Source organism: Branchiostoma belcheri, unplaced genomic scaffold, assembly GCF_001625305.1.
Source record: "Branchiostoma belcheri isolate BF01 breed outbred unplaced genomic scaffold, Haploidv18h27 scaffold209, whole genome shotgun sequence".
Classification (NCBI taxonomy): domain Eukaryota; kingdom Metazoa; phylum Chordata; class Leptocardii; order Amphioxiformes; family Branchiostomatidae; genus Branchiostoma; species Branchiostoma belcheri.
In genome coordinates this window covers 309,794-327,868 of record NW_017803591.1, presented here as the reverse complement: position 1 = coordinate 327,868, position 18,075 = coordinate 309,794, and the positions used below count along the sequence as shown (strand labels likewise).

At 41.5% G+C, this 18,075-nt stretch overlaps 1 protein-coding gene across 3 annotated transcripts in view; it reads right to left on the bottom strand.

Annotated features, from left to right (window-relative positions):
- The window catches only part of LOC109469583 (mucin-5AC-like), a 58,418-nt gene extending 41,373 nt beyond the window's left edge, over positions 1-17,045 (bottom strand). For all 3 annotated transcript variants that reach the window (XM_019768119.1, XM_019768117.1, XM_019768118.1), the window contains exons 1-17: positions 16,816-17,045; positions 16,202-16,230; positions 14,939-14,971; positions 8,308-8,481; positions 7,358-7,552; positions 6,933-7,001; positions 6,303-6,462; positions 5,767-5,860; positions 4,999-5,151; positions 4,419-4,563; positions 4,031-4,164; positions 3,275-3,431; positions 2,666-2,897; positions 2,292-2,338; positions 2,021-2,133; positions 1,671-1,880; positions 1,059-1,181 (exon numbers count right to left, since the gene is read on the bottom strand). In XM_019768119.1, coding sequence (XP_019623678.1) covers positions 1,059-1,181; positions 1,671-1,880; positions 2,021-2,133; positions 2,292-2,338; positions 2,666-2,897; positions 3,275-3,431; positions 4,031-4,164; positions 4,419-4,563; positions 4,999-5,151; positions 5,767-5,860; positions 6,303-6,462; positions 6,933-7,001; positions 7,358-7,552; positions 8,308-8,481; positions 14,939-14,971; positions 16,202-16,230; positions 16,816-16,883 — 2,136 coding nt within the window. In that variant the 5' untranslated portion in view covers positions 16,884-17,045. The remainder of the gene's footprint in view (positions 1-1,058; positions 1,182-1,670; positions 1,881-2,020; positions 2,134-2,291; positions 2,339-2,665; positions 2,898-3,274; positions 3,432-4,030; positions 4,165-4,418; positions 4,564-4,998; positions 5,152-5,766; positions 5,861-6,302; positions 6,463-6,932; positions 7,002-7,357; positions 7,553-8,307; positions 8,482-14,938; positions 14,972-16,201; positions 16,231-16,815) is intronic.
- Between the last annotated feature and the right edge of the window lie 1,030 nt (positions 17,046-18,075).

The following is an 18,075-nucleotide window of genomic DNA, read 5'->3' as shown; positions in this document are numbered from 1 at the left end:
ATCGGACATAAATATTTTTAGCAATTTAACATTTTTAACAATTTTATAATTTTTAACAATTTTATCAGTTTTAACGATTTTAACAATTCTGCATTTTAACAATTTCAACATTTTTTTATTTTCGTTGTTTTGCTTTTAACATTCAAAAACTGATTGTTCTTACTCAAGAATGTCAATAACTTAGAATGTTAGTCTTTTGTATTTTTCCAACATACAAACTAAAATCACTTTGATGTTGTCACAAAAGTATTGAGCTGACAAGAGAGAATGAGTACGGTACTCTGCCAGTGTGAAGAATCTACAGAGGTATTACCAGTCACTAGTAGCAAGAGATAGACCACATTGAATGATGACGATGAGGACGAATCATATGAAGTACTATCATAGCTAGTACAGAAATTCTACTGCTTTACTTTACTTTCTTTCACTCTGTACATGCAATTAGCTCACTGGCATGATTTTAAAAATAAAGGTTATGATAATCATATTATATGTATAGCTTATTCAATGTATGGCTTCATAGTTTATGTGATTGTTAATAACACCTGCACAGAGCATTTCCATACTGACAGTATATGTCTTTATTCAAGTGTTTTGGTAGGTATTTCAAGCTTTTCTGCTCCAGCATTGGAATGCGGGGCATGAACGTTTTTTTTATTTTGAAAATCAACAGTTTGCATTATGCAATTAAAAATCCTAACCAATAAAGTAGGGAATAGCTATCCAACTGTTGTTTTAGTTGTATGTTACTTCATATTATAGTTATATCAATGTAAATCATTGTTTTCCCTTGTGTTTCTCATTCTTTCCCTGCCATGTCGTAAAATGTGGTGAACCCATCGCTGTATTTGCTCCAAAGCAAATATTGGCCTTTCTAGTTTGTTCATCCTTTTCCTGTTGCTTGCAATCAGCCTTCAAACAAGAATTTGAAATGAACTCAACGATATTGTTACTGACTGTGCATTAGGATGACAGGAAAAAGTATACAAGATGAAGTACATTTGTGTATTTGCTACTATAAACCAATGAGACTAAAACAGATGTGAGGCCTGTCTTACGTTCTGGTTGTTGTCGAAGGTACCACAGAGACCGACAGTCTTCCCAGAGAAGCTGGCAGGTGAGGTGATGTAGGCACGCATGTTACCGTCCCACAGGATGGACATGCCGTTGTCAAGGGTGACCTGAGGGAGGGAGATGATTAATAAAAGAATAGTCACTCTCTGCACTGAAATCTCAGAATTTCTGTCAGGATCACCCTTTTTCCAGCACATGGACAATATGTTTCTTTTGTAAGTTTCTCACTAAATGTGTATAGACAGTATGAAGAACAGCTTGCAGACTTTGGTTAGAGCGCATTCGTTCATTCATTCATTTCTTCATTAACTTGTCACTCATTCATTCAGTTGTCATTCATTCATTGTTACTTGTTCTTGAATCGTTCATCTGCCTCCGTCCATCTTTCACTCATTTATACTGAATACCTTCCTTCAACCCTTCCACCCATTCTTCCTTCCTTCCATCCTTCTTTTATTCACTTGTTCTTTAATTCATCTATCTCCTTCCATTTTTCATTCCTTCATTCTGAATCCCGTTATCACTTCCATCCCTCCATCCATATTCCCATCCATCCTTCCTTCCTTCCATCTTTCCTTCCTTCCATCCTCCCTTACCTTCTGGAAGATGGAAGAAGCCCACTCGATGTACAGTCCTGGTGCCCTGTGTGGCAGACGTGTGATGTCCTGCCCGTTCAGCAGCAGTGCCAGGTTCTGTTTCATCTTGAGCTGAGAGCCGCCGTGCATGACGGAGATGGACTTGGTGCAGGAGGCAAAGCGGGCAGAGCTGGTGCCGCACTCGATGTTCTCAGCAACAATGTGGAAGTCCTGGGGAGGGGGGCAAGGTGTCAGTAATATATCCTGTTGAAAGTATATTCTACAAGCTATATTTGATTCAATTTGCATCAACCTTGTCTTGACTTTGTCAAAATGTTGTTTCCTTTTAGACTATGACACTCTACACTTACAGCCACACTGTTGTCGATGTTCCTGGCCAGAGTGTAGGAACAGTCTCCCATGAAGTCATAACGCTTTCCATCAAACGTCATGTAGTGAGGGTCACCGGTGGCACGGCAAGTGGCTATGGTGGAAGTAGGGAAAATGCAAAAAAAGATTTAAACAAGGAGACAAACAAGTCTTTACTGTTAGGATACAAGAAAAATGTGTCCTTTCCAAACATGAATTGTAAGTTGTATGTGACATTTTCAAGTTGTGTGAAAGAAAGTGTTCTGTACTTACACTCGCACACATTGTTTGTGCACTCCCATCTGCCAGACTTGCACTCACTGTAGGGAGGGAGAAATAACACAACGATTAGAAACAGCTCTGAAGCTACATGTGTACCAATGACATTCCCTAACAGAATTTGCACTGATGAGGAAGAAGAAATTTCTGTCAACATATTCTCTCCTAAGAGACAATCCTTTGAAGCTTGTTGTAGATCTGTTTCCTTCCTAGCTCTATTACATTTAATACATGTTTAAAGTTAAAACTTTTGATCCAACACAAAAAAGTTCTCCCAACTGTAACTACCAACACAGATGAACTTTAATGACAGTACATTTAATACAATTGTCACAGCGTTAATTCAGATACAAAGAAAGCAAACGCACCAGTCGTTACAGTCAGACTTGATGGTGGAGCCAGGCAGGTACTCCTGTCCGTGACTGAGGCAGGGACACTGGTCCTGCAGCAGACAGTCGTTGCCATGCAGGAAGTATCCGTCGGGACAGTGGCAGCCGTCGATGCACTGCTCGTCCTCGCAGTTGTAGACCGTCTGGCGGCAGGTCTTGGGGCAGGAGCTGCCACAGTCCTGGTAGACCTGGCCAGCAGGGCAGGACACCGCTACAGGGGGAGGGAGGGGGGCAGCATGTCATGTCTGGCTCATGTATATGTACATATGAGTTTATTTATTGAAGTATTCATTTAAGTGGCAGTTTAATTCAATTCAAAGCCTTTACTTTAACACAATGGCTTGTTCTACCATGTGGATGCTTTGCAAGAGGCAAGGTGCTGCTCGTATAATGTTCTGCCTTCTGCCAGTTACAGTCTGAGATATGTTTCAGTTACCTTTTTGACCCCTGTTCTTGTCTATTTTGTCGATAGTAATCAGCAAGAGAAAAACAATGGAAAGTCATAGACTGTTCTAAAAAGCACAACACCACTGTTACAACAGTGCTGACATATGTAGCTAATACTGTTAGTAATATAGGGCATCTTACGGCAGAAGCTGTTGGTTCTCCAGGTGAAGTGGATGTTCTGGCGCATGCACTCCCGAGCGAAGGCCTCGAAGGTCCCGCACTCGCAGCCGCTACGCTGTCCGTTGCAGAAGCAGACGTCATCCATACAGGCCTGGTAGAACGGCTGGGCATCCACCACCTGAGAGCAAATACAGAGGGAGAAGTTTACTTCATATCTGGTAGAACAACTGGGCCTCAACCACCTATGAAACAAATACAGGGGGAAGAGTTTACTTCATACAATCATGTATGTTGCTTAACTTTTACAATCATGGCACTGTACATTGTAATAACTGTATCCAAATGCTGTAGATAGCTACTGACTGTTACTTGTGAAAATACAAAGAAGAGGAGATAGAGAATTATAGTCTCATCATTGTGAAACAAGAGGCGAGTAGTACAGTCTATCCTGGCTCCCAGGACACTGGGGATCGAACCCGCGCTGAACCTGGGCAGCCAGCTTGCGAATGTAACATGCTAACCGCTAGGCCAAAAGGTCCAGACTCTTTGGACTGGGTGAGTTAGTGGTGCTTGAACCCTACTGTTACAACTGACATGTCACATGTCAGATGTGAATGGGTCACTATTCTTGAAGAAGGCTCAAGCCTTTGTTGACAGTACAGGACTCATGTTGGCCAGAAAAAACTTCCTTAGTTTGAGGGCCAAGAAAAACAATGCACTGTGATTGGTCTGCTCTGTGGTGCTGGAAAAGTCAAACTTTGATCGTGCTACACGAACCTGGCGGCATGTGGCGAAGGTTGGGCTGTCCAGCAGCGACCTACAGGTGGCGTCAGCGGCAGCAGTGACCTGCTGGTGCTGGGTGGTGTCAGACTTACAGTGGCTGTTCTGACTGGTCGAGTCATGGCACGTCTCTGCAGGGTTAGTGGGTTAGTTTGGTTAGTTAACTGGTTAATAATAACATTAGATGCCAGGGACTATTGTTGCCTTCATTTTAATCAGTTTAGCAGGTTATGTTGATAAAGTACATGTAAGTCAGGAAATAGGCTTAACTTCAAACTTCTAAGTCAAGATAGCAAATGTCAAATTTAAAGAATTTGCATGCAGTTGAAACTGTTCCATGTTAGTTACTGAAATGAATGAAGGATAGATAAATAATGATACGTACCACCATCAGCCAACATCTTGTAGCTGTTAGCGAAAGCTGTTGGTGTGTGAGCGACGTGACCCATGATGTCGGTGAAGTCATCGCTGGGATCGCGGTTAAACTTCCCGCAGAGACCACAGGTCTTTCCAGACAGCTCATCTGTGACCTACGAGCAGAGGGAAATAGTTTGGAATAATAAGAAATAATAATAACAGTGTAACATTGAAACCAATCCCACAATCTTGTTTTTAGCTGTAATATCAAAGCGAATCATCTAATGTTGATTGTGAGTCTATAATAATGATTTTTTAAATACATATACTGATAAGAGAAAAGAATTTTCATTTGTCATCCACTGCCTCAAAAGAAAAAAAGTCAAACCCAATGAAACTAGTACCATGTATGTTGTAGTATATAGTTTAATGTTGGGCATAGTTGGGCGTATATCATTGTAATTACTGTAGCCCTCCAGCATGTATTTGCAATAAATTTTGATATATTCTATACATGAACTATATGTATCTCGACGTCTAACCTTTATCTACCCACAAAAAGGGTTTGAACTGATAAGTGAAAGAGATAATGTCTTTTCTGTACTTACGTCAACAAAGATGGCCTCATCACCGTCCCACTTGAGTTGGAAGCCCAGGCCAGACTTGACTGTGATGTAAGTTGCAACCTTCTCCACCAGGAGCCCATCTCCAATCTTGGTGGGGATGGTGAGCTGCAGGTCATTGTGGAACACCACAGGGCCCTGAGGCAGGAAAGAAATCCAGTCATTATTGGTTTATCAAAAAAGAATGTATTCTTATTGACAAATGTGTAGATCTAGGCATATTTGTGACACCAAATCCATCTGTGTCCTCATTAGTGTTTGGACACAGGATCAACGATTAGCCGAAAGGCCTGATGGGTGCCACTCTACCGTACAGGGAGGGAAGTCATGTAAAGTGCCTTTCCCTAGGGCACAACATTGGGCATGTCAGGGATCAAACCCAGGACCTCTTGGTTCTAAGCCGAACACCCTGACCATTACGGCACACAATTCCACAGTGATCAGAAGATCATAAGCTTAGTAGATATCTGTATCTTTGTATAGGTCAATTATCCCTCAACCCAAACAGTATAGTAAATGTAGACATATTTGAATCTGTTTTGCAGGGTCCACTTTTAAACTAGAACTCACATCTAGAAACTTCAGCTTGAGAAGCTTTCTGACGATAGCTTTCATAATGTCTTCACTGTTACTCTAATCTTACGCCCTCATCATCACACAATCATGGTTCAAAACTATTATCCCTGTAGGGACTGTGCAACAATGAGTAAGTTTTGTGTAGACTTTAGTACTGTAAGTAAAGTTGTAAGTTACCGATGCGCCCTTCTCGATCCTGATGACCATGTTGCCCAGGTAGATCGTCACGAAGCGGTGACAGGGGGCCGCAGCACTGCAGTCCCTCTGGTTCCTATGGTAACCACCAATCAAAACAGTCGCATGAAAATGAGTGTCTCTCATGACTCAGAAGTCTACAATGTATATGTTGGAGATTGAAAATCTCACTCAGCCACTGTTCTTTGACTTTTCGAGGAAAATGTTTGATGACAGTTACACACACTAGAGGCAACATTACAAGTTGAGTTCTTCCTTATTGACATTAATTTACATGTACAATGTATTTCGCTTTTCTTTATACAGGGTAGGACAAGCTCTTACTGCTTTACAGTGTCATAACACTTGTTGCTTTGTTGAGTAATGTTATATACATATACATGTAGCAGCTCTGTGAATGCTGGCGCTAACAAGGCATTTCTATGGCTAAAATAGACCAAGGGTTAAGACGTAAGGTTACCAGTTATGTGAAACAAACAACCAAACAAACAAACAAACAAACAAACAAACGATCCCACCTGACGTGGATCTTGAAGGTGTTGTCGGCACAGTCTCCTGCCAGCAGGTAAGTGCAGCTCCCTCGGAAGTAGTACATCTGCCCATCAAAGGTGCGATAGTGGCTCTGCCCAAAGGCTGTGCAGTGGCCAAACTGATCGGCAGTCACCACAGCAGTATCCACTGTTCAACAGTAGAGAAGAAATCATTGATTTGTCAAAGTTGTCTTTCCATCGTCAGAATAAAACTATTATACAATGATTTTCACCTATCTACATGTACCTTTGGGAATACTCAGAAAGAAATGAAGATAAAGTATCTGGTAATAGTGTGGAGTAGACCAATTGGTTATGATAGGATCTGTAGAAGCATATGAAATCTTATTCTTTGGTATGGAAGCCTTTTTCTTACATGGATGCCAGCCTTCAGTCTGTAACAAGGCTGGCATCCAGGCTATATTTCTTGAAAGTGATGAATTGAAGCTAGAAACATACTGTGAAGACTGCTAGTTTTAGCACTTTTGTACCTATCAGTATCATACAGAATGAGATAGAACACCAGTTGTATATACTATAGTATATAGCTAGAAGAAAGCAAGTACAGTGTAGTAACTGTAACATGTTATAGAATAGCTACAATGTAGCATAACTGACCCTGCATGATGGAGGACTCAGTAGAGCCAGGCAGAACAGGGAGGATGACATCACCTCCATCTGCACCATCTGGGAGGGAAAGCAAATAATAAACTTCAGGGGTAACATCCATAACAAGAAAAATGGAGAAATGTAACTTACTGTAAGCTGGACCAAATATCATAGCCCCAAAAGTAACAAAATTCCTTCAAAGTGTAAATGAATTGTATTTCTGGTGAAAATATCAGAAATCAGTGTGCTAGTAAGATTTCTTACCCTACATTCAGTTGGGGAAGGGTACTAAGGGTAAATGATTGGGTTGATATGCTGGACCAATCAGAAACCAGTGTTAGGATCCGGAGTTGTTACCCTTCAGACAGTTGGGGAAAGGTACTAAGGGTTAAAATGCTGGACCAATCAGAAATCAGTGTTAGAAGTCTACTTACCCTTCACACAGTTGGGGAAGGTAGCTGTGGGACTCCAGGCACCGTTGACACAGACGTACTCTGCGAGGAACGGCGTCTCGGGGTGGTACCCGGACATGCAGCTGGGCGTGGCCGTCTGCTTGCCGTTCACGTCTGTGGCGGAGGACACGTGCCCGAACATGGGCGGGGCGGGCAGCTGACAAATCTGCACTGTGGCTGTGGGTTTGGAAAGGGTTGGTAATATTATGATTAGTACTTTGCTACAGGGTGTATCTCTTACATTATATCATACCCGGGCCGCGATAACGTTCGGTGTATTCCGCATCGCCCTTGGTCCCGGCCCTCCCGCGAGTCGGATCGCCCTCCGGCCTGCGGGCGATCTGACCCGGGGTCGGGCCGATACCTCGGGCGATACGGAATACCCCGTATACGGAATTCGTGTTGTATTCTATATGTATCCCTATTCCCTACTTCACTACTATTATAACCTTGTGTGAGTGTAGTCTTATGTTATTCCTATTGACATAAATGCTGAGTACATGAAAACAACATATTTTGGGGTACAATCTAATTAGTCCTAAACTACTGGAAAGAACAAAGTTGTCATTAGAAGTGATATAGTACATGTATCTGCACAAGAAAAGAAGAAATGAGAAAAGAAGCTTCAACTTGCAGTGAGTGACAGCCTATAAAAAGGTCCTACTTTTCTTGATAGTTCTGCATCTGTATCTGTATCAGTATAGCTGTTACAACTGCCCTTTGGAATAACACACCAGCTAACACACAGTTTTATGACTTAATGAATTACATGTAGCACAAACTTTAGGAGAGAAAACTTTCATTTGCAGGACACTTTGACAGGATCAATATCACAAACAACAGGAACCTTTGGACAGAAAGTGTCCAGGACTAATTCTAGTAATAGTTTGACCTGAAATGATGATGATACATGTAGCACAAAGACAACTTACCCACACACTCTGGGAAGGCCCCAGACCATGTGCCATCCATGTTGCAGGTTATGTCTGCGTTGTCAGAAGCCAGGTTGTACCCGTCCGCACAGCTGGCCGTGCACACCTCGGTACCGTCCCAGTCTGTCATGCAGCTCACCATGCCGTTCATCGGGGGTTGTGGCATTGCGCAGGCTGGGGAAGACATGTCGTGTTAACTTGTGATTTCCATTGAGTGTTGTGTAGTTTTAACCTTCTTTTCAATCTAAAGCTCCTTGCTACCTGATAGTGATACAAAGTTTATAATGGGTGGTGACAATGTGTCATTGCGAGCCTGAGGAATTACACATTGCTGTATTGACTTGATTTTAATTTAACGTTACTGTTTTGTAATGGTACTTTGAAACTTCCTAGAATTTACTTTAAATGAGAATATATGAGGCTTATCTCCTGATGCCAAGTTTATATCAATTTGAGAGTTCAAATACCAAAACATCCATTTAAAAACACCCAATTCAACATATCAATTTATTCTCATTCATAATGCCATTGCAACATTAATTTCATTTTATATTTATTGTATTAATCAAAACTTTAGATCCCAACTTTTAGTGGCAGACGACGCAATGCATGATGGGACGGTTTCATTATGCACAGAAACATAATTTCTGCTTGGCGCCTGGCGCTATGCTGGAACACAAGGCACATGTTTAGCTGACGTCACAGTGACGTGTATCCTTTTTGTCAGTTTCTGTACCGTACAGAGGATTCCAGAGGTCAAGGTGAGCTATTTTTGTTATCCCATATCAGTTAACAAACGTTGCATAGCCTAGTTTTACTAAATATGCAACTTGTTGTCTTGTTGTTGTTGCGTTTGTACTTCGAATTTGCTATAAATTACGTACTGTATCTCATTATATTCACAATTACTGCCGCATAAATTTTACGAAACTTATAATAATGGTCTTACTTGTCTAGTCTGCACACAGAACCTGCCCATGGCCTTGTCGAAAGTGTATTAATCGCGTCAAAAGTCTGCCAATTTTTAACTTTCCCGCTAGATGACCCGCCATTTTTCTGGACCGTGGGACAGTCCATGTGCTACCAAACTTTTTCAAGCAGAAATTTCAAGCAGTCAACAGCAGTACACATAACCAAGTTTGCTATTTGTCGTGAAAAGAACGATGAAAGTTCGTGAGTTGACAATGACAACATTGTCAAGTCGCAGGTGAGAATACGTAGCAATTTCCATTCCAATACTGACCCCCTCCCCCGAAGTGGAACGTTTCGAAATTCCTAGAATGTTTTGGGGGTGTTCCCAAGGGATGCCCCGCGCGTTACGTAATGCCTTGCATCAGCGGCTTCTAGCGACTACACCAGTATTGCACCCTATTTTTTCCAACTTCAAAGTTGAAGTATTTATTCATATTATAGTTGTTAAGTGACGAGCTAGTAAACGCTGAACTTCCACTATAAAAATGGTTAAACTTTCCAGTTATTCCGATGAAGGTTAGGCACAAGAAGACAGTTACTGAAGTAACTACTGGATTGTTGATAGAAGTTGAAAACAGAAAACAGATTTAGACGTTTCATGTAGCATGCACTAAGCGGATCTGTAGTTGAACAGGTATTCATACAAAAACTATGAATTGATCTGTAATTGAGGTGAAGACAAACGGTTGTCTTGTGCTTTCCTGTTATTCTTGGTTGACAAGCAACCGAAGAGTCTTGTTTGAGAGCGATAAGAATACTTTTACTTATCCTAAAATGACTTTTAAGAAGCATCTATCATATATTTCTTTGACAAAGGGTACTGCAAATATATTTCTGCTGACTGTACTTGATTAAAAATAGTAACATAGACCAAAAATAGAACAATTGTATCACAAGTGCACAGGTGTGTGGTTTTTGGTGGTTTTGTTACAAGGTAGGGGGCAAGGATTATCATACCGAACTGTACAAGACCGTTCCTCTTATTAATATTCTTACGCTGACGGCGAGACATTGTCGATTTTGCTGAACCCAAACAATTGCTGCACTGAACTTGGATTTAAGGAAATATGTTGATAAAAGCTCAGACCACTTCACCTTATTCTTAATGCTTACACATTGTTACTATCTGCACGAACTGCCCATCAAGGATTAAAATGGACTTCGAGATTTTCTTAAGGGTTAACTTGGTGTAAACACATCGGGCGACATCTTAACCAAACAAATTACATTCTCCAATTGTCCCCCGCCGAGAAAGAAAACAAATATTGTTAATGATATGCAAATACAGCGTATCGCAATAATAATATACATTAACCGCGTGAAGACGGTGAAGGTCTTTTGGAGAGACATCATTTGCATACAGCTTGTGAAGAATGAGGCAAGGGAACAAGTCAATACATTAGTTATGCTGTTTTCCCAATAGAATAGTTCAATATTTGTGAGCCCACAACCTGGCACGTCCTCATTGTTGCACGATCTGATCTTTCAAACAACATGTCACGGAGTTGGCGAATGAGTAACTCGAAAAGGGCAGTGTGTGCACCTAAGTGATATCACCCAGTCCACCACCTTTCCGCTATGGAATGTGCGAAATAAAAGGCCCAATTGACATGACATGCTGGTAGAGAGATTAACCTGCCAAGATCTGACCCATGAACAAGATTGGTAGAAAATGAAGAAAACTTTATTGTCGTCTTTCACAAAGACTGGTTGTTGACTCATACATGGTCCTGATGCAATTCGGACCACGAAGAGGTTTGAGGGTAAACTGTATGTCTACACATGTACATGACCGTGCAACCGTGCACGCGTTATTAGTCTCTAAGTGGGCGGATCCTGAGTATTCACGCCTACCTGAATCACGTACATCATAAAGAGATATCCCATACAATTTTTAGGGCGGCACAAGCTATTCTGAATGGGGAAATATGTCTGATATTGACATTTACTGCCATTCCTTAGCACATTTTCGTCATTATTTCATACTTAAAGCGTTTCAAATAGTCATAAAACAAGCTACAAGAGGCGTCTCTTTATTTTTGGTGCCACCCATAAATAGCAAGAACTAGCTTATGCAAAACAAGCAACCGTTTTTCGTCAGCGACATCGCATTTTTGCCTCACAGATATCAGTATGGTATGGGATAGGGTTGATTTAACTTACTACACTAAAAGAATGACCAGAAAATTGATTTTGAAAATCCAGATTTGCCGCCCTGCGATTGCACTGGATGCCTTTAAAGTTGCTGCCTATCTTTAGAAGGACAATTCCCATGTAGTAGCGCATGGTAACATAATCAGTTTTAGTCGGTATTCAGGCATACAGTGTGTGATGGGTTTGAGGATTTCACTAAGAAGACTTTATGCAATGTATCAAAAGATTCAATCACAGTTGTCACAGCTACAGGTTTTGTGCTTTTTAACCCGTAAAAAAGATTTCAGACAATGTTGCCATTCTATTGAAGACTAAGCCAATGACGATGTTCACATCTTCTTACTGCTTCTTGTTGGTGAAAGGACATGCCGGTTAGATCAAGCCAACTTTCCTTACTTGATCATTGATTAGTCATACCACCGCACCTTTGCTGACTAACGTATAAACATCCTGCTTGTCGTCCTAAATTTGGACTAATTGATTCATGTTGACGGAACCTATTAATTTTCAACAACACCTGCTATAGATCCTGTCTGACTACGACGCCGCACACACATGATTGAGAAACAACGGTGACAGCCGAAAGCCATTTATCATGTAGTAGACCATAATGTTTAGCTGCGATGATGTACAATGTATCTCATTGGTGATTGTCAGCTACTGCTGAGTATCTAATTCTAGTCAAGTATTTTCTCCCTGTCTTTGTTCAGGGGCCTACATACTTTTTTGCAGTAAAACACTGACGTTGTTGCCCAGTACCTTTGGAGGGTTTATAATTAAATCAAGCATTACCGAGCCAAGCTTCAATATTGACTTGTATGCGGGCTCTATATTAGAATTTGTACTGCACACACTCCATGTGTTTACCTTTTTTTCCAATGACCCTGCGCAAAGTGACTGAAGTCCAAAAGCACTGTTTGCTAATTGCTCAATGTTGCGCAAGGACTTTCTGACTAGACGCACGTTTGCAAGTTTGTATTGATATTCAAGATTATACACCTTATTAAAGGAAGGTGCTGGAGTGTTATTTGAACTTAGACTTAGTGAATATATTAACTATCAAGTTCAAGGGCCTCTATTCATGGCACTGTACATATTTTTTATTCTTACTGTTGGATTATGTGCGTGAGGCATCAATAGAATCTTGGGCTTAAAAGTTAGCTTGTCGGCTCTCTCAAGGTGTTAATGCTGAGATTACGGGAAGAACAGTACTAACGATTGTTTGGAAGAAGATGTAGTAATTATAGAATACCACAGATGTGACCAGGGGTCTAATAAACACTCTAGTCAAGTGTCCTAGCTGCGTTCAAAGGTTTAAAACACTGCACGTGGTACAGGAATGATTAAGCCGGATTCCAGCCATAATAAATGCACCAAAGATACCTTCACCAAAGTGACATCGCAAACATTCTCAAGTGGTGTACCACTTGAGTCAACTTTGTTCACCAGCAATCTGAATTATCGCAACTTTTTCTTCCTGCCGCGTTTGTACAGTAAATACCTCGGTGTTTTTAATACTAATTGAGAAGGAGGAGAGCTGGGTATTTTCAATGGCTCACCTATTACGGCATCTTTTATCAGGAAAACAATCCGACTGTTCAGAGTGCAATGTGTAGCAGCTGCGGGTTATCTTTCGTGGGTGTTACTCTTATCAGAGTCTTTTATGCTCCCGTTGTCTCACTGTTTAGCAATCGTGTTCACTCTAGTCAATGAAATCAGAATCAAAGGCTTTATGGCCGTATTTCTCTCTCCATCAGATGGTTTTAACGAGCTGGTCGGGATTGCCTTGCTGTGTTAATTTTCTCATGTCAACCCTTTCGTTACTGGGAAGATATGAGTAAGTTTATGAATTCTCTCTTGGACTAGCATATAACGGAAGCTACTTGAATGAAACAAATATGCAAAGGCAATTTTCCCTTTCTGTCAGATGGTTTTAGAAGGCTGGTCACTGATTGAGATTGCCTGGCTGCTCTCATGTCAACTCTTGTGTTACTGGTAAGATATTCATTAAGTAGCAGTAGTAGTAGGGACTGTCCTGCAATGTGACGAAGCTGGTTGTTGTCATTTTGCCCCTCCTCATTCTTTTGCTATACATCCGTCCGAAAGAGTAGTATCGTGTTTTTTTAGGTAGAGAAAGACTGCTGATTATACAAGACTGGTGCCGCCAAAGTTGTGCCCGGCGTGCCTTTAGTCAACGCCTCCGAGTGCGACCAGCCCAACATCCGTGTAAACTGTTTGTTGTCATACTGCCCCACACTAGAGGCCCCTCCTCATTTTTTGCTGTAGTATTATTATGTTTTCAGTCATAGTAAGACTGCTGATTATACAAGACTGTCGCCAAAGTTGTGCCCGGCGTGCCTTTACTTAACCACCTAGCCTCCGAGTGCGACCAGCCCAACATCCGTGTAAACTGCAAATGACTTTTGACTTAAGTCAACAGCGGAGGAGGCGATGACGCACTGCGTTTCCATGGAAACCGTGGTTTATGTCGGCCATTTGTGCAAACTTGCCAATCGCATACACGGATTTCGGCGCGCGCTGCGAGGGCCGTGGAATTTTATCAAAGTTTTGGCCAGAAAAATCGATACCCACGGTAAACAGTCTACAGGACCCACACGGGGAAAGGGCAAGCAAACACATTTACCAGCATCAAAAGTGTTGACTTGGTCGTTTCTGACCAAAGCGTGTTTGCGATGTTACCATGGGGAGTCTTTTAAACTCTAAACATGCCTCGGCTAACTGATACACCCGGATTTTAGCCCCTAACCTGGTCTATTCTGAAGTGGGCATCAAGTGTGTTTATCGGGGATAATTGTCTAACTTTATCTAGGTCTATATCGGAATGGTGCGCTGATCAGTCTATATGGACTGTTCAAACAGTGATGTTTATGATATCTGCCCTGATCCGGTCCCGAAAATATCACACGGCCTTGAACCCTGCGATAAGAGATGGCCAGTTGACCAGATGGTCGTTGCCAAAGGACGGTAACCTTGCCGCAAGCATGACGAGATACACGTGTGTAACGTCGCGTCAGACAGCCTTACCAAAGCAACGATGTATGTAAGATACAGTCTCACGTAAACCTACAGCTTGGAAAAAAGTTTTTGCTTTGTACCAGAGTTTACGAATTTTGATGAAAAAAAGACTTTCTAAGGTACTTTTGCTGCGAATCAAGTTTGTACTTAGAATGACCTCGGCATATCTACTAAAGCAAGTGATGGCATCCGCCCGCCACTCGAGTGGGCGTCAGAACATAATACTTAATCCAACTCGTCAATAATGTCGTCTCTAACTTTGTTTAACTTTGCATTCAGCTGTTTCTTTCAAATGTACTGTCTCGCGGCCACTCCCCAAGTGTTAACCTACCCTATAATAGCTTGGTCGACACGGACAATACAATTGTCACACGCTTACTAGTGAGCAAATAAATGATTGCCAAACTATTTGCCGCCAGAGGGCTGGCCTGTCCAGGGTGAGGTGTAGAAGGCAATGGTGGTTACTCACGGGTTTGTCTAACATCTTCTTGTTGTCCGTGGGCTGTAAGAAAGAGAGAGAGACGAAGTTAGTATATGGTTTGAAATAGCAGCAGATGGGTATATGATAGGTTTAATGTCATCTGCTTTAGTTTATAGTCATGATACATTCAAGAGCAAATCACCACGATTCACGAAAGTTGAATTGTGTAAAAAGTTCTTGCCCGGATTTCGCAGGTACGTGTAACATGAAAATAAAAAAAGATGGACAACGGAGAACAATTTGATATTTGTAAATTGTAGTCAAATTTTGACACTAAATTCCAACGTATTTGGTTTGACTTCTTTTCCCAGGCAGCAGAAGACGAATGATCCCACTTTTTCTGTAGTGTGCGTTTTGTGATGTTAAGAGGAGAGTCGTTTTCTTTTTTGTCTGTGAACGTGGAATCTATTGGCTTCTCAAATGCATAAACAATTTTGAACGATAGTTTGAATTTGCGCCAGGATGCATGGAGCACCAGAAATAAAAAAAGAACAACAAAGGGGGCGTTTCAATCAAATTCAATAATGTGTTTCAAGCAAAGACGACGGCATTGATTCGTACATTTTAATACAAAGAGAGCGTCACGAATGTTTGAGAAGTGTTCGGAGCTGGTTCATGACCTGTTGCCTGTAACTGTCTCCTTGGACGTTCCCGCTACGTTATGCAAAGAAACTTTTGTTCAGCCTGACTAGAATGTTCTCCGTTGCCTTGCAAGGAGAGTCATATCACAGAACTAACAAGTCAATAGGTGTTTTCAGTCAAACGCTATGCAAGCCTGAACTGACATCTAAAATGAGTTTAAGGATACGCCGTGCGTCATTCTTCCGGAACACAATGACAAGACGTCGTACAGAAGGCCACTGCGGTTTATACTTTGTATAAACATTTTAGAAAAGTCTCGACGCTCTCATGTTTGATCGATTTATAGAATCCAAAAAAAATGAAACGCTACAAAGCGTTCCTGTGAATCGAGAACGTTTCTAGGATAGATTTCGTAAACTTTGTTGTCCATGGGCTCCATTTAGATACTTTTACATAAAAATTAAGCAAGCTTTTTCCGTCTTTTTAGAAATATTTTGAACTTTTCTATCTCTGAGGAAAAATATTAATGTATCAGAACGGTCAGGGAACAGCAATTTTGATTTTTAGAAAGCAACAACGGTATAATTTGAGGAATCAGTAGCTTTAAGTTAAAAATGTCCGCACACAGTAACGCGATACGTTCTTAAGAATTGAGAAAAAGATACTTACGAATCTCCATCGCCGACCTCTGCTGCCTCCTGCAAAATAAACAAAATTCTTACGTCTTTGATTTTCTTATGACTCGACATTTTCTTGCGCACAATAATTTTCGCTGTTTTAAAGTCATTGTCAAAGCCATTATCGTTTCGTACAAATACTACGTCTGTTCTGCGCTGTAGGTATCGATATTGGATCCCGCAATGACTCCATTTGAATGAGACATTTTCAGAATTCCGATAGCAATTAAATAGAATCTAACAAAACCAATCCCATGCATTGTCCAGTCATCCGACTGGACGCGAGGAAAGAATGACCAGCACAGTAGGCTCTACAGATAGCCAGAGTCGGGCAGCGCCAGAAATGTCAAAAGTTTGATCCTACCTTTCAGCGGGGAACTAGCACACACTACATAGCTGCAAAACTACCAACTACGGAAGCAAAGCACGGTGCCGAAATAGCGCTGCAGTCCACTAGGCTTTCTAGAGGGGCAGTAGGCTCCATTTTCCCCGTCTACGATCTTGCAGATCTCCGACTAAGGCAGAATTTGACGAAAACGTTTTGAAGATACTCTTCGTCGCATTGCCGCTCAAGCAGTAGTACAACTCTCCAGAAAGGTTCCTTACCCTGCGTTGGTCCCGCAGAGGCAGAGAAGGGCGAGGCAAGTCCATAGTTGGGCTTTAGTTAGCCCCATTCTTGCACTTTGTGCAGATAGTTTGGTAATGTCCAGGTCCTCTTGAATCGTTCCTTGATCTTTGAAAGAGGATCTGGTGAGGATGGTACTGTCTGCAGCTGTTTAGCTACAGATCCTTTGACGATCTGTAATCAAAGCTGTTTCAGTCCTCCGGTCGCTGGTTCTCACCTCTCATCGCCCTTTTATACCCGAACAAAGGCCATCATTTATCAGTGACCAGGTACACAGATTGCCCACACCAATCACAGAGCCCCGCTCGACGTCTGGACCAATACGGGCGCGCAAAGTCCGGTCAAACGTTTGAGCAACACATAGCGACGCTGTCATCGCGTGTCAGCATGACGCAGTAGGATGTTTCATAAACCTGTTGAACAGGACTTACGAAACCTTTTTTTTCTTAATTCTGTTTTCTTTAGCCAGGGTGGCCCTCTCAGTGGCTAAGCCTTCCTATGTAATACAACTTACATAAGACGACTCAATATATCCACATTGAACTAGTAGAATGTAAAATCATGTCAGTTTTATTCTCCTGTTCAAGGAATTTGGCTCTCCCAAAAGTTTTCCTGTAGGCAAGGAAACAATCGGGGCTCGTCATCTATCCAAAGACGATAATCTAGAACATGAGGGTGTTTTCCTTGGTTTCTATGCAGCGACGAAACATATCGACTCGCCCACCATTCCAACCTGCCTATGTTGGTAGGTATAGATAACAAAGCTTTACGTTTCTGGTATGTACTATTTGCCAAGGCATAATTAGCGGGCGAATAACACATTCGCTAATGCCAGGCCCAGGTCTTCGTCTCTCTAGCAACATAGCAATTGTCTCATTTTCTTGATTCATCTGAGTAAACTTTTATAATCATAGAAATCTGCAGTTCCTATATACTAAGCAGTTCATACTTTCACAAAACTATCAACTAGTTGTGAAATACTTTTGATAGTCCCTTGTGGTGCTATCTATTTTCATATGTCCGGTTTGACTTTAAGGTTCGCGATGTCCCTAGTTATTAGATTGTTGTTGAACGGAAGAAACGTTGTGCTTTTTCCTAAGTCCTTCTTAATTCGTTTAGAAGATGGATAGTTTGTGGTAAAAGATGCAAAGTTTTCCATCTTTTTCATGTATTATACGGCGCATAGTTGAGGTTAAGTCTTCGACAGTCGCAATTTGGGGCAGGGAGGCCCAGAGCGTGAT